Here is a 15,180-nt window from a genome sequence, read left to right on the forward strand (position 1 = left end):
AAAAATAGGTATGAATAGTTGGATATGCTGTACAAGTTGATGAACATTTCTGAAAAATAAATATACCCTACCTATTGTTTCTGATATGAATTTATAGATTTTGAAAATTCAACAGAGAAATCAATTGCAAGTATGGTCTGAAAATTATTTCATTTTCCTTACCAGTCATAGTCCGAATAGATAAATTTATATTGTGTGGACGTGAAAAATAGTTTATTTCCTCCTAACATTTGACTGGAAACTACTAGGATAGTGATTGTTGGAATGTGATGACGGTTTTTAATGAAATTTTCTGAAAGAGTGTCAATGAATTCGAAATCTATGAAATGCTGAATGGATGAAATATTAAAAATACCAGGGTGGTCCCGACAATACCCGGCCTGAACTAGAGATGGCGGTAGTTGTTTGAAAAATATCACTGTATTAGAAAATGCATAATCTAAAAAGCATATGTTTCAAGTTTAAAGACGCTGCATTGTTTAGTATTTGTTTGGCAGCCATCAATAGCGAACGTTTTCGGTGAATTAGTGAAAATGGAAAAATATAAAAGCTGAACTGGATTCTACTCTAGGTGATTCTGTTCCTTCGTTTACAATAGTAACATATTGGGTAGCAAAGTTTAAACGAGGCCGTACGAGCTGCCAAGACGAGCATCGCAGTGGTCGACTAAATGAGGTGAAGACTCCACAAACGGTGAAAAAAAACCACAAAGCGGTACTGAATGATCGTCGATTGAAAGTGCGCGACATGATAAATCTGGTGTATTTCATTATTTCGGACTTCCATTGTCTAATATGGTATAAATTGATTTGAAATCACTAAAAAATCTATAAAAACTTGAACAGATCAGCTGAAAAAAAAACAATTATATTAACCGAAAAAACCGAAATTACAATGAAATAAAATACAAGCAACTATAATAGCAACAAGCTATTCCTGGTTTCCTGTTTTTTCCTCGCTGTGTGTGTTTCTTGTGCTCGGCAATGCGAACTTTCAATGGCCTCTTAGTTTTACCGATGTATAACTCCGAGATATTAAGAAAAAACTAAAGCCCCAGTTTTTTTTTTCACTTAATTGTTTATAACTTCTGTAATTTTTATCGGCGCGTTTTCGGACCTGTCCTTAAACTTCCTAGGCAAAAATACGAATCGAATGACACCTTGGTCGTAATTTTTTGACAGGGCTGAAAAAAGTCACCAAAAAGAGCTAAATCGAGTACATATGAACCAGAATAATTGTCAAACACGTTCAAACAAAGCTTTGAATAATTTATACAAAATGGGTGCCGCGTTTTCTCACAGTCGAGGAAAAACAGTTTCTTGAAGATGTTTTAACTGAGTGTTTGGCGAAGTTTCACTGCAACAAAGTAGAATTCTTGCGTCGTTTTCTAACCCTTGATGAAACATGGGTCCAATTCTTTACACCCTAGACAAAAGACCAATCAAAACAGTGGACTAAAAAAATTAGCCGACTCCAGAGAAGGCAAAGACCGTTTCATCTGCAGGCAACGTCACGGCATCGTTTTTTTTGGAATGCGAGTGAGATAACTTTTAATGATTATCTTAAAAAAGTGAAAATATCAACGGCGAGTGTTATGGGAACTTATTGCAACGTTTGAGTGAAGAAATATGCTCACAGCTCACAAATTCATTATTGCAATGATCAAAATTAACGAATTAATGTTTGAATTGCTACCTCATGCATCCTATTCGCCAGATTTAGCCCCCTCGGACTATGCTCTGTTTCCAAACTTGAAAAAATGGCACAGTGATCAAAGATTTTCAACGGTGAAAAAGTGATGTGGGCAGTTAATGGCTATTTTGTTCTTATTCTTATTATAAAAGCGGTATCGAACTTATTGAACGTCGCAGTGTAAAATGTGAAATGTGTAAAATGCTTCAGGAAAATGCTTTCCAAAATGTTTGTGTTTTCTTTGTTGAACCGAGTACTTCTGGAACCACCCACGTACTAAGAATATTAAAAATAATAAGACTGAAATATTGGTTTGGTTGAAAAAGAAATAATATCAATAAATGTGAGGAAATAAAATTGAAAACGAATGAACAGTTCCAAAAATAGAACGGTTATTCGTTATGAAAATAATCGTTGTGACATGAAATGAAAATGAATTAATGAATGTGGTGCACAATAAATGAAATGTCAATTAATAATGAATATAAAAGATCACATAATGGAGAATAATGATGAGAAATTCTCAAGAAAAAAAATTAGGAAGAAGAATTCAAACTAAGCTTCTTTCCGTCGTTTCGATTATCACTACTCTCAATCATCTTCATATAATAGATGTATATATTTTCAACATTTCATCTCTACGCATAGATTCCATCAAATCTGTCAACACTGTAGTATTCGGGATCATGATTAATAAGCAAAGCAAATGAGCAGAACAAATATTTGATACAGTGTGCCTCTGTAAGTTTGCTTACATAAATCATAAACGCATTAATCTAGCAGTATTTCACATGAAATTACATGAACAAATATATGATACCAAATAAACAATTAGGAATATGCACTAAATTTTGTACAGCATCATAGAAAAGTGAGGATAATCCTGGAATATTAGACTTCTGCTGCTTATAAAATCGACTTCTAAATTTTTTACTAGCACATCAATTTATAGTCTAAACATCCCCTAGAATTCTTTTTTTTTCTCTTCATGTGTCATCATTTCTCAAATATCCGACATTTGAATATTTTATGATAAAGAAGAAATACCTCTGAAATCATTATTTCTACAAAATTTTTATCATCACCTTTATTGGTATCGAGGGCCAATTATTCTGGTGACCGAAGAGCCTCAGACAATAGCGCCACATAAAATCTAAGGAAAATTTCAATGTCATATGATTTTTGGTTTCTGCTTGGCATATAATAATAATAAATGGTCTTTATTTTACGTGGCGGAGTTTAGCAAAGCGCTAGTCTTCCACTCAACCACGTTTAACTAAAAAGAAAGATCACAAAAAATAAATAGCAATTTCGGGACAATCGTAAAATTGAGTAGAAATGTTTATGTTTGGATCACTGTTGACTGAGAAATTCAATTTTAAGTTTACTCTGAATAGCGGTAGTGATGAATTTTTCAAAGATTCACTGAATGAATTAAGCATTGTTGCAGCATGATACGTGAAGGATCGTTCATAGATATTGCTGTTATGATTCGGAAGGTCAAAATTATTATTGAATCTAAGGTTTCTTGAATGTATCAGATTTCTGGGAAGGATTTTCTTCACCAAAGTGGGTTGTTATTTTTTTGATCAGCTTTTTAATGAAACAGGCGAAATGCAATTCTCTTCTGTTTTGCATTTTGAAACAATTTAATCAATTAATTGAAAGGGTCACATGATCTCTGTAATTCAAGCTGAATATTAGTCTAATGCAGGTGTTCTGTACTGAATTCTTGCAGAAGTTATGGAATCGATACAAGGGCCATAATTGAATATAGAATCAATATGTCTGAAAGGGTAACTTTGAGAGACCTACTAAGATAGTGTATGTATGAATACAGATGTTTCAGAGTACCGATCTTTGAACGAGAATATTGACTTGATGAACAATTCTGAGGTTGTAGTCTATATGAAGTCCTGAACATTTTATTTTATCAGTCAATTCCACAAAATGTCCATCAATATGCAAATCGATATTATCTATGGCCCTTCCACGATCTTTAGCTTTTCCAAAAATTATCAAAGATGATTTACAAGGATTAAGGTTTAGTCAGTGTTGCTGCGAAATCTGAACAAGCTTTTTTATATAATTATTGAGTTAGTTAGTGTCGTCTGCATATTTATGAATGTTGAATGATTTAAGAAGCTTGGAGAAGTCAGATGTGTAGATAATGAAGAGTAACGGGGCGAGAATTGAACCATGCAGGGCTCCATGACATACACTCATATTATCAGAATGACTACCATTTACCAATACGTTGTTTTCTATTTTTTTAAGTGACATGGTCTACACTGAAACCAAAAAAAACCAAGTTTAGCGCACATCAGATTGTGATTCATGACAGTGTCATATCTATAAGAGTATATTTCTCACATTTCTTGTTTATTGAAAATGTCAATCATATAAATATCAAATGGAAGTAGACCCAAGTAGACCTCACAAAGACGACATCTATAAGATAGAACAGAACACTCACTCCATGCATATCAAAGATAAACGACGCCTTTACTTCCGCAGGTTTGTCTTTTAGGGAAGCAATTCATCGAGTTTTGATGGGGATATCATCACCTCTACCTAACTGGTCTTGCTCTTCGAGGACAATTGAATCCAATATTATATTCGTGGTTCAGCCGAGCATCACTGAGAAAATCTATGGTTTCGAAAAGTTGACCTCATGGGGTTCCATGAGGAATTACCAAATGTTTACTTCATTTACTGTGATTATCCTTAACCACGGTATCAGATGTATTCGCAGTTGTTACCACAGATCATGACAATCAGTACCGCCTCTCGGTATTTTCCGACGAAGCCGTGCCACTTTTTGGACCGGGTCTTCCATGCCCCCCAGTTTTCTGCGATCCCTATCTCTTCAGAGAGTTTCTGCTAGTGAAGTTGATCAACGGAGAAAAAGCAACATTCGAGACTCCAACGTTTTCTAGGAAAAGGCAGAGAACGCTGGATATGCTGATCAAAGACCTCTATTCGGAACATATGATTGACAGCAGAATGGTGAGTATTGAGAACATAAATATTTTGCTGTCTTGGATTTTCCTGAAAATTTTGTGAATGTTATAAAATATCTACACAATTCCCAATTTCCAATTTGTATTCGATAATGTATATACCAGATGTAAAAGATGAAACTTTTTACGAAGTATTATGACGATGCCAATATTGCATACATTGCATACATAAATTATACATTTTGTTTTAGTTTTACTGACAGGTAAAGTTTTCAGATAAAGTTTCAATATTTAAATAATTTTGGAGGTTCAGTTTGTACCATATTAAAACTTTTTTTTTGAATCCTATAAATAAATCTGAGATGCGATATCTGTTCGATTCCAAATAATACCATTCGCTCCAAACATATAAACGTATTTTATAGTCGAAGTGACATGAAATTGAATTTTTTTTTAAGGTGGTTGACAATGTTTCATGGTACATTTCATTACTTCGGACTCCCATTGTCTAATATAATATAAAATGGTTTGAAATCCCTGAAGAAATCAATAAAATTAAAAAGATCAACTAAAAAAAATAACAATTATATTAAGCAAAGAAACTGAAATCACAATGGAATAAAATACAAGCAACAATTGAAAACTGAACAATTAACAAAAAAATAAAAGTAAAATTAAAATATTTCAAACCAAGTTACTTCACAACGTTTCAATTGTTAGTATCCACAATCGTCTTCGGGTGAACACCCGGTCATTTTATATTATATTCGACAATGACATCACCTGAAGACGATTGTGGATGTGGATACTAACAATCGAAACGTCGTGAAGTAACTTAGCTTGAAACCTTTTAATTTCAATTTTCATTCCTTGATAATTGTTCAATTTTCAATTGTTGCTTGTAGTTTATTACATTGTAATTTCAGTTTTTTTTGCTATAACTGTTATTTTTTTAGCTAATCTTTCTGATTTTATCGATTTTCCAAGGAATTTATCATTTTATATTATATTAGACACTGGAAGTCCGAACTAATGAAATGAAATGAAATGAATCAGTGCAAGTGTAACATGAAACTTTTTCAATATCGTATTTTGAAAGTAGTTCATCATCCCTAAAATAAATTCACATGACAGATAAGATGTATTGCTCGTTGTTGAATTTGAGACAATGAGATTAAAGATCATTCATTCTTGACAACTCAAAGATGAATCTAACCTTCATTTAAAGCTTATTGAATTATACTTAATGGTATACCTATTAAATAATAAGGACTCAAAAATAAACCCCTGTGAAACAACAATTATATGGCTGATAAAACTGCGAACATCAATTATTCTCCTCTCTAGGTGGCTCGAGGAATTAATAACATAGCATACTCAGCGTTCTGATGTGATTTCAAATATTTATAATGGATTTATCAAGTTTGTCGATCATTCTGTCAGTGGATATGGAAACTATAGGTATTAGAAATCGACAATGAATGCATGGAGATGGAGAATTTCAATTCAAATATTGATTATGATTTTTTTTTCTAATATATGTTTTGGAAGAAGAAAGTAATACAAATCATAAAATAATAAAATGACAAAAATTAATTGATGCTCCGGGGCGACTCCATTGATTCCAGTGGCGCATTTGCTTTTTCAGCTACAGGAAAACCTGCAGCACCACATCATCTGAAGATATTTATTTTCCAATGTCCTCTCTTCCGTAAAACAAAATGTATGGTATCTCCAGAGGCTCCAATGAATTCAAAACATCGACAGAAAACTTCGTGGCACGACTATCGTCAAATTTAAACCAGTCTGTTTCGTCTTTAACCAATGCATAATAATGGCCAGATTCAACGCCAGAACCACAGTGAACAATGACTGCATGAATATTATAATAGTGGTCTGCTAGGTTGAAATGTTAATCAATTTCGAACCTTTGTAAGAGTTTGGTGCTTCCGTCGTAAGTTGAGTCATGTTTGAAGATCATCTGTGTTATTCTTAGGTTGACTGGTGCTTCAGCTATACTTGTTTTGTTATAATAGTCAGTCAGACAAATGAATTTTTTTTTATATCGATGAGAACTGGTCGAACTGCAAATTCTGTGAGTCTCTCTTATTGCTATAAATTGTGAGTCATTTTGGCAGAGAAAAATGTTATTTTTTAATGGTGAAAAAACACTTTTTTCGCGGTGAAAGTTTTTTGACAATCTTGTCAACCTGATAAGCTGTGATCCATTGAGCAAGTATCACACTTTTTTAAATTGATGTTCATAGTTATTTCATACATTAAAAATGAAAATGTTGGGATTCTGAATGTAGAGGGTAATCAGTAGACTTTTAAGTATCCAATGAATTAATGTAATCTTTTTTTTTTTCAGTGAACCTAGAAATCTTTTCCTTCCTCTTTTTCTACCAGTAACTTCATTTCGAAAATACTACACTCCACACAAATATAATTCGGAAAAATTAGCACAGCATTCACGAACATTATGAATTTACCGATGAATCAAAGGGCAGTGAACTCCAGTAATCTGTTAAACCATTAGGATTTTCGGAAAAATATTCGGGAGCTGCGTCATCAATTATTCCGGGATGTTTCACATGAACTTATAATTAAGACTGGTCGGGGATTCCATTTATGAGGTTTGGGAATCCAGCACATTCTGGAAAGAGGGTTCTGAATTCGAAAAGATAAACCACTGGTATCAATATTACAGAACATTTGGCTGATCCATTTGTGTTGGAAATATATGAATATGAGAAGGGGTGAAATTCCACTGGAAGATTTTGTGGTCCATTTGACTATCAGGGTAAACTTGATGAAAAATGTATGATATAGTTTTTTATTATTATTATTATTATTCTGGCATCGACTGCTAAGGTCATTAGCCATTTTGTAGTATACGATATCTGTTTATATTTTGTTAAAAAGGTCTGTTACTTTCAGAAAGTTCAAAACATTTCTTATAGCTTTGGTACCGAGGCAAGTTCTGATATTATCCGGTAAGTTATATCGTTGTCGATCGGCTTCATACTGGTGGCATTCTAAGAGAAGGTGTTTAACCGTCATCAAAGTTTGGCAATTTTCGCAGGATGGTTGTCTTTATCTTCTCAGTATATAAGAGGATGTTAAGTTCGTATGTTCTATCCTAAATTGTGTTATTATGACTTGTTCTCTTCTTGTTAACCCTTGTCGAAGTCTCATAGCTGCAATATCAGGTTTGATATCTTTCAATTTTGAATCGTTGTTTGTCCATTCGTGTTGCCATGTGTTGAGTATTGAGTTTTTTATTTTTTTTTTTGTGTCATTTGGACTCAGGTATATTCAGATCGACATTATTCTCAGTTGCAGCTCTTGCTGCAGTGTCAGCTTTCTCATTATTGTCAATTCCTATATGACTAGGAACCCAAACAAATACGATCGATTTTCCTTTGGACTGGAGGCAACTCATCAGTGTTAAGATTCTTTGAACCAGCGGATGTTTACTGAAAGAGTTTTCAATTGCTTGAATAGAACTCAGCGAGTCTGTGCAAAGGATGTATGAATGAAAATTACATAATTCCATGTATAGTAATGATTGCCAGATTGCATATAGTTCTGCTGTGAAAACACTCGCTTGATTCGGTAAGGTTCAGAAGTAGGTTGATCCCAAACATGCGAAAGCACTTCCAGTTCCTTGCTCAGTCTTCGATCCATCCGTGTACACTATATGGCTATTCGGGTATGTTTCAATTATTCTTTTGGATTCATCCCTGATCACCGCTGGGTTGATTTCCTCTTTGTTGAATACAGAACACTCTAAGTTGCTTTCAATCGGTTTCGTTTCCCACGGGGGAGACTCGCAGAATCCTAGCTTGTATGTATCTGGAAAGCGGGTATCCATTGAGGACAACAGCTCTTTCAGTCGTACACCGGTTGGGTGGGAAATAGTAGGACGTCTTGCATAAATGGATTCGTTTTCCTCTATAAACATGAATGGAAAATTAGGGTGTGATGGTTGGGAACAAATTCTAATCCCGTATGCTGCTAAAAGTTGGTTTCTTCTGTATTTAAGTGGCGGTATCCCTGCTTCACAACACAATAATTTAAGCGGACTAATCCGGTAGGCCCCCAAGGCCAGTGGCAATCCAGTACAGTGGATTGAATCTTACACTCTGAGAGTAGAAGAACAAGCTGCAGCTTATATGGTACAACTGAGTCCATCTTAGACATCACTTGAATTTTATATGGTTGCACTGAGATGTCTCTATCACTTCCCCACCTATTCTTAGATACTGCTCGCACATGGTTCGAAGCTTTTTTGCATCTTACGGCTAAATCATTGATGTGAGATTTCCAATGCAGTTTTCTGTCTAGAATCAAACCAAGAAATTTGATTGTTTCAACACATTTAATGTACTGGTTTTGTAATTTCAGTTTTGGGTCATTGTAAATATTGCGTAGTCTTATTGGTAGAGAATTTGAAACCAAGACGGTTTGCATTATTTTCAAATTTATCCATAGTGTCTTGAAGCGTTTCTTCTATTGTTTGTATTGATGAGGAAGAAAAAAAAATTGCCATATCAGATATGGATTACTGAAATGAATTCTATCATCGTGAAACAAGTGATGGGGGTTATCTTAAAACGTGGAAAGCAGTAGAATGTAGATGAGCTTAAAATAGCATCCTCGCAATATTTTTTCCTACAAGAGCTTCCGCTGATAAGTTAATATGATCATTCAAAATTCTATACAGCAAAATGTTATTCCACTGAGATTTAAGTCATTTATGTTCAACTACAAAATTGCAAAACACTGCACTACTCGCGAACCACTGTCACATATCTGGTCATAGTTCTTGGATATTTTGTATCGATTCACGACTGAGTTCTTGAAGATGAGACCTCACTAATCTTCAGCTCGCACAAGCTTCCACTTCTGAGGGTTGTCGTTTGTGAAGGATGGCCGCTGGTTAACAAAAAAAAGAAGTTTATTTTGAAGTTTAGGTTTCTTTCTTCGATTGCGAACACTTTTTAAGTTATTGAGCGCGAGTACTTGGGTTTTATTTTTTAGTTTGCAATTTTTCATTAGTGATTCAGTGCGATGTTAGATGCATTTTGACAAAAACTAAGCACATCTTCAAGGTTTCTTCAATGAATCAGAAGTTGGTGGTGCCCCCACTCAATATTGATCGGATTTTGAGGAGGAATTTATGTGGGGAAGAGTTTCCGGAATAGATATGGAAAAAGATGGAGGCTTGTCTGATGATGAAACTGTGGAGCAGTCAAAACAAATTCTAACTCCATTTATTAGGAGAAAGGATGGTGAAATACTTTGGGTGAAATATATAGTGGTGAAGTTTTCCAAATGAAAGGGTTCTGAAACAGTGAAGTTCGAAGTGTACTGAGCTAAACCTCAAAACAATGAGCAGCCATTGTCCGTCGCGTATTTCTGATATATACTGCTCTTGGTGGAATCAAATGTGCCAAGTCACTTGAACACCTTCCGTGAAAGTATTCAAAAAATAGAGACAAATCTCCAACTTTTCTTCGAAGTTCCAGACTATCAAGGTTGAATATGATGTTTGCGTCTCCAATCAGGCGGATGGCTCTTTTTTGGATGGAATCCAGCAGCAGCTTCAAACATCTGAGCTTTACAGAGCATCAAAAGTTGCTGATGTGTGTATAGTTTTCTGGTTCGGAGCTGTTCCAAGCTTTTGAGAAGCAGCCTTTGCAATTCCAGCGACATGGTTGTGCCAAGACATATTGGTGTCCATTTTAACCCCCAACAAATTGAATTAAACCTGTTTACTTTCACCCCAATTCGAAATCACTTCCAGATCTTCATTAAGATATGCAACCTCCTGCTGCCGGTGAAGATGTGCCTACGTAATTGATTTCCTGGAATCCAAATAGAATGACGAGACAAGTGTTCTGTCGCCAGCAAAGCAATATATTAGATTCTTGGTTTTTTCGAATGAGTCGTTGATATTCAAAAAAGAGGGTTGGAGACAATATGGAACCCTGGGGAACACCACGTTGATGGTTGTTCGAGAGATATCCATCGCCACTTACAGGGAACGTGCTATGCGTGCTTCAAATGATCTTCCACTTTGACCTATGTGAAACATTGGACATGATCCACATGACCGATCATAAACTGCTGCTTCGTTTGATACCAAACTCTTTTGTCTTTATCTAATATGAAAAGTGGAATAATTATGAATGATAATATCCATATAAGGTGGTTCACGGAAAATGAAAAAAAGCTTGTTCATTAATAATTTCTGAAATGGTCAGCAAATTTACTCAATCATTTCCTTCCATTTCCATAGTAAAAGTGTTGAAAGGGTGAAGAAAATTCATGAAATCCAAGAATTCATTCTATTTGTCCCTGTGGAACATACCAATAAAATAAATTTCTAACCAGCTGATTCAGCCATCAGGAGACTTGGTGGGTCATGATATTTTCACAGGATGAATAAAATGCTTCGAACTTTCAGACGGCTTACCCAGAAACGTCTGAAACTAATGGCGATTCCTAGCCAGCTCCCATTTCGTATATCTGGGGACGCCACGACCCACTCAGAATTATATTATTTAATCTCGGCATCATTAACAGCAGGTAGTTAGTTGATACTTACTGCCTTCCTTTTTTTTTAACTGTAGCTTTGAACAAACGAGATCGATCAGTTTAGAGAAGACAAACTCGCAAGCAATTGAGGCAATCGAATAAAATACAAACGTGCTCAGTTAATGTCAAGATTTCCAACGATTCGCACGCTCTAGTCCTTATCGGCATAATAAATATTCAATGGCAATGAGAGAATATTCACCGGAATGAAGGGGATACAATTAAATTCGTCAGGAACAAATGCACGACGGTATCATTTTGAAATCCGTGACCTGACAGGAGAAAGATGAGTCTATTCATTGCGAGATATCTTTTCAGTAGCGAATAAAAGAGTTTCGCAAATCCACTAGCCCTGGAGTGGCAGTAATTAAAAATTTTTCTCTTTGTTCTCGACAATAATGGTCTAATTGGTTTTCTGGTACAATATGTATAACAATTGAACAGTACGTATCGATTGATTATATAATTATGTGTTATTAAGTGCGTAAATCATACGTGGATTAATATCATCAAAAGAAATAGTCTTTGCATAAATTTTCACATTCGAAAATATAAATACGCAAGGTTTCAACTGGGAAATTAAACAAATCATATCTGGAAGCTATCCAGTCTGTCACAACAAATTTAACACAATCTATTAGGTTGTTTTGAAAGTTTTGACCGTTTTTATAAGTCTGCTTCAATCTGTAATATCATAGTGAATACTCATTGAATCAAATCTATTTAAGCGTCATTTGAATCAGTGCACTTTTGCCAACGTAACACAAGTCGATGAATTCCGTCAGCATAAACATTGGAATCTCGATATTCGCTGAAGTTGATGAAGACCATTTTTGCCTGGTCCTGAGTGACGAAGTTTCTACGGGTTATGAAATTTAATTGAGAAGATGGTTAGGTTAGGTTAGGTCCAAAGTGAGGGGGTCTATTCGACCCTCCACCACAACCCGCAAGGGTTTATTATGGCTCACACCTATTCACACTCTACCAAATAAATCCAGCTTCTTAACGAAGCCGATTAGTTTGTATGGTAAGTGGTCTTTCAAGTCAGATGGTAAGAGTACGGCTCTGCCGAACTCTAAAAACCAGATTCGGTCCCCAGAGGGGCAGGCACAAAGTATATGCTCTGCTGTTTCATCGTTAATGAGGTAGTCGGATAGTCAAGGTGCAAGATTCCCATCTTGATACCCGCGACAACCTTCCCATATGAGGGTTTTTGCACGTCAGCTACACCTGGACGATGCAGGGCAGGGCTTTTCACCTCTGGTTTTGGTGAATCATCACTTGAGCGCAATTATTTGCTAACCTGCTCATGGGGGGTTTGTTTCTCCACCTGAGACAGTTTCTGCGTACGCCGCTCAAGAATTTGGTGCAAGATGGTTTCATAAGGTATCCTGCTTTTGAGGAGACGACTTAATCGTTTCCTGGCTGCACCACCAAACCTTTTTTTAGGTTCAGTTATTGGATCAGGAGTTGGAGAATTAAGAAGCTCGCGCTCCTGATCTAAATTTACTGGGAGGGCAGTTGGAGTCGTGAGCTCGACCTCCATCTTCGCTGTAGACTCGCTACTGATCTAAATTCACAGGGAGGTCAGTTAGAGTCGTAAGCTCGATATCCATCTCCTCTGTAGACTCGGCGTCGTTAAGTTTACTCTGTCCATAACAGTCCCACGAGTAGGCGATGATATGACGAGACGGCGCCCGGTGTCAGTGTTATTCATCCTCTCGGCACACATACCTCAGAATTAAGCCATCGTTGGGATGCCATTCAGTTACTGAATAACAGAACCACAAGTGATTCTGTCATTCCCATATCCAGCGGGGCTACGTGGAAGCAGGCATCCGATGGCCGGTTTGCTCAACTCCCACATCCCAAGCCAATGCACTCGCCAAAAACAGCATACACAGTGGTTCAGGCAGTGAAAGATGAACAAAGACAGCAAACCCGACTGAAAAGATGGTAGTCGGTTGATCAGAGAGGAGTATGGTGGGTGAGACAAAACTTAGACACTCAATTCGTTCAATTTTCGCACGGTGATGTGAGAAACGTGCGGACGGGCGTTGTCATGGAGCAAGATCGGACCTCTTTTCTCGACTGCTGCTGAGTTGACGCCCAGTTTTTCTGCTATCCCACGCAACGTTTGTGATGGACCTGTCGCCACCAGGTTCCTTAAATCCTCGTCTTTGATTACCGAAGGTCGACCACTTCGAGGCTCATTTCGGAGGCCAGTCTCCCGAACGAGTTTTCTCATTGCAACGTCGAACAGTGCATTCAATAACACTGTATCATTGCCAAATGATAGTGTTATTGTTTCTTTCGAATTGTAGAGAAAAATAAGCTGAAAATCGCTTAACAACATCATATAGTTATAAGCTGGAAAAAATTGACAGCATCAATGTATAGAGTGTTAGGAATCACACGTTAAAAGGTAAGACCTTGTTAGTCCTTAGCCAGCACAAGTTTCGACTTCTGAGGGTTGTCGTTTCAGAGTTGCGATAGCTAGTAAACGGAAAAACATATTTTAAACAAACATATAACAACAAAGTATCAATTTCGGCACAGTAGAATAAATATTCACTGAGATAACTAGCTACAAAAACATTATCTCTAGTAAAAGAACAGAGATAATTGCGGGTTTCTTCGAAGAAAACAATGTGGAAGTGCCATTCAGACCACATGCCAGGTTCTCTAATTTCTTTTTCAATGGCAAATATAAAGTGGAAGAGTTGGAGAAATATGGAGTTTATATGCTTAAGTGTCTGGAGTATAATAGTGTTTATGTGGGACAATGCGGTCAAAATTTCCAAAAACGGTATACTGAACATGAAAGGTCCTTCAGACTAGGTAAAAATGATTCGACGTTTTCCAACCATTTCTTAGCTTGCAACCACAAGTTCCCAAATCTGAACGATACGGAAATTTTGCACTATGCAAGTAAGGGTTGCGAACTCAATTATTTGGAATCCTTGGAAATTCACAAGCATGAACATTGCGGGTGCAACCTATTAAATGATCAAATCGATTTAGTTTACTCACCATATCCACATTGTCACTAGTAAACAAAATTCAGGTACTCAATCAAGCTAAATACCTCTATTATTACCTATAGTGGTGCTAATGTAATCAATCATTATTAGTTTAATGTATAAGTTTGAAAATGTCCTTATAGGACGAAACTGCAGTAACGTTAGTTACAAATAAAAATGGTGAAAAACATAGAAAGTTTCAATTCTCTTCTCTTCATTTATTTATTCATCAATTTATATTTTTAATGTACAAAGTATGTTCAAAAAAATAAGGTTACGTTTCATTTTTCTATAAAAATTTTTATTTATTCATGAATTTATAATTTGCACCCTTCGAAGTAGTCCCCGTCTTTAAGCTCTCTAAGCGATTCGGTTTTTATCTCCTCAATCGTCGCAAAACGCCGTCCATTCATGGGTCTCTTCTGGGCCAGATCTGGTGAATATGGTGGCTGAAGCATGATCACGGTGATGTTTTTGCCCTAAAAATTACAAACAAGCAATAAAGAGTGAGCGGGTTCATTTTTCTGATGCAAAAGCCATGAATTATTTATTTTTCCGCAATAACCATTTTGCGCGTACCCTGATGCTCTACGCCACGGTAATCGGAGAAAACATTTGATCGAACTTGGCCTGCTTTTTTTGGTCTTGGCTCTCCTGGGCTCCTTCTTTGGGGCGACTAGACTTTGGTTTCGATGTCAAAACCGTATACCCATGATTCGTTGCCAGTTATGACCCTTTTAATCAAATCTGGATCGTTGTTGCGATCCAGATATGCAGAAGCATATCCATGCGCTGGAACGCATGGATATGCTTCATGCGTTCCGAAAAAATTGCATGGCATCAGCCAACAGTAATGCCGACATCGTCAGCAACTTATCTAATAGTGTTTCGACAAT

At 36.3% G+C, this 15,180-nt stretch overlaps 1 protein-coding gene across 4 annotated transcripts in view; it reads left to right on the forward strand.

Moving 5' to 3' along the window:
* The window catches only part of LOC111513790 (GTPase-activating Rap/Ran-GAP domain-like protein 3), a 574,796-nt gene that overhangs the window by 518,332 nt on the left and 41,284 nt on the right, over window positions 1–15,180 (forward strand). For all 4 annotated transcript variants that reach the window (XM_074169581.1, XM_074169582.1, XM_074169580.1 and 1 more), the window contains one exon: window positions 4,436–4,701. In XM_074169581.1, coding sequence (XP_074025682.1) covers window positions 4,436–4,701 — 266 coding nt within the window. The remainder of the gene's footprint in view (window positions 1–4,435; window positions 4,702–15,180) is intronic.

Source organism: Leptinotarsa decemlineata, unplaced genomic scaffold (genome assembly GCF_025532065.1).
Source record: "Leptinotarsa decemlineata unplaced genomic scaffold, Ldec_3_MD MMD2_P_RNA_scaffold_5, whole genome shotgun sequence".
NCBI classification, from domain to species: domain Eukaryota; kingdom Metazoa; phylum Arthropoda; class Insecta; order Coleoptera; family Chrysomelidae; genus Leptinotarsa; species Leptinotarsa decemlineata.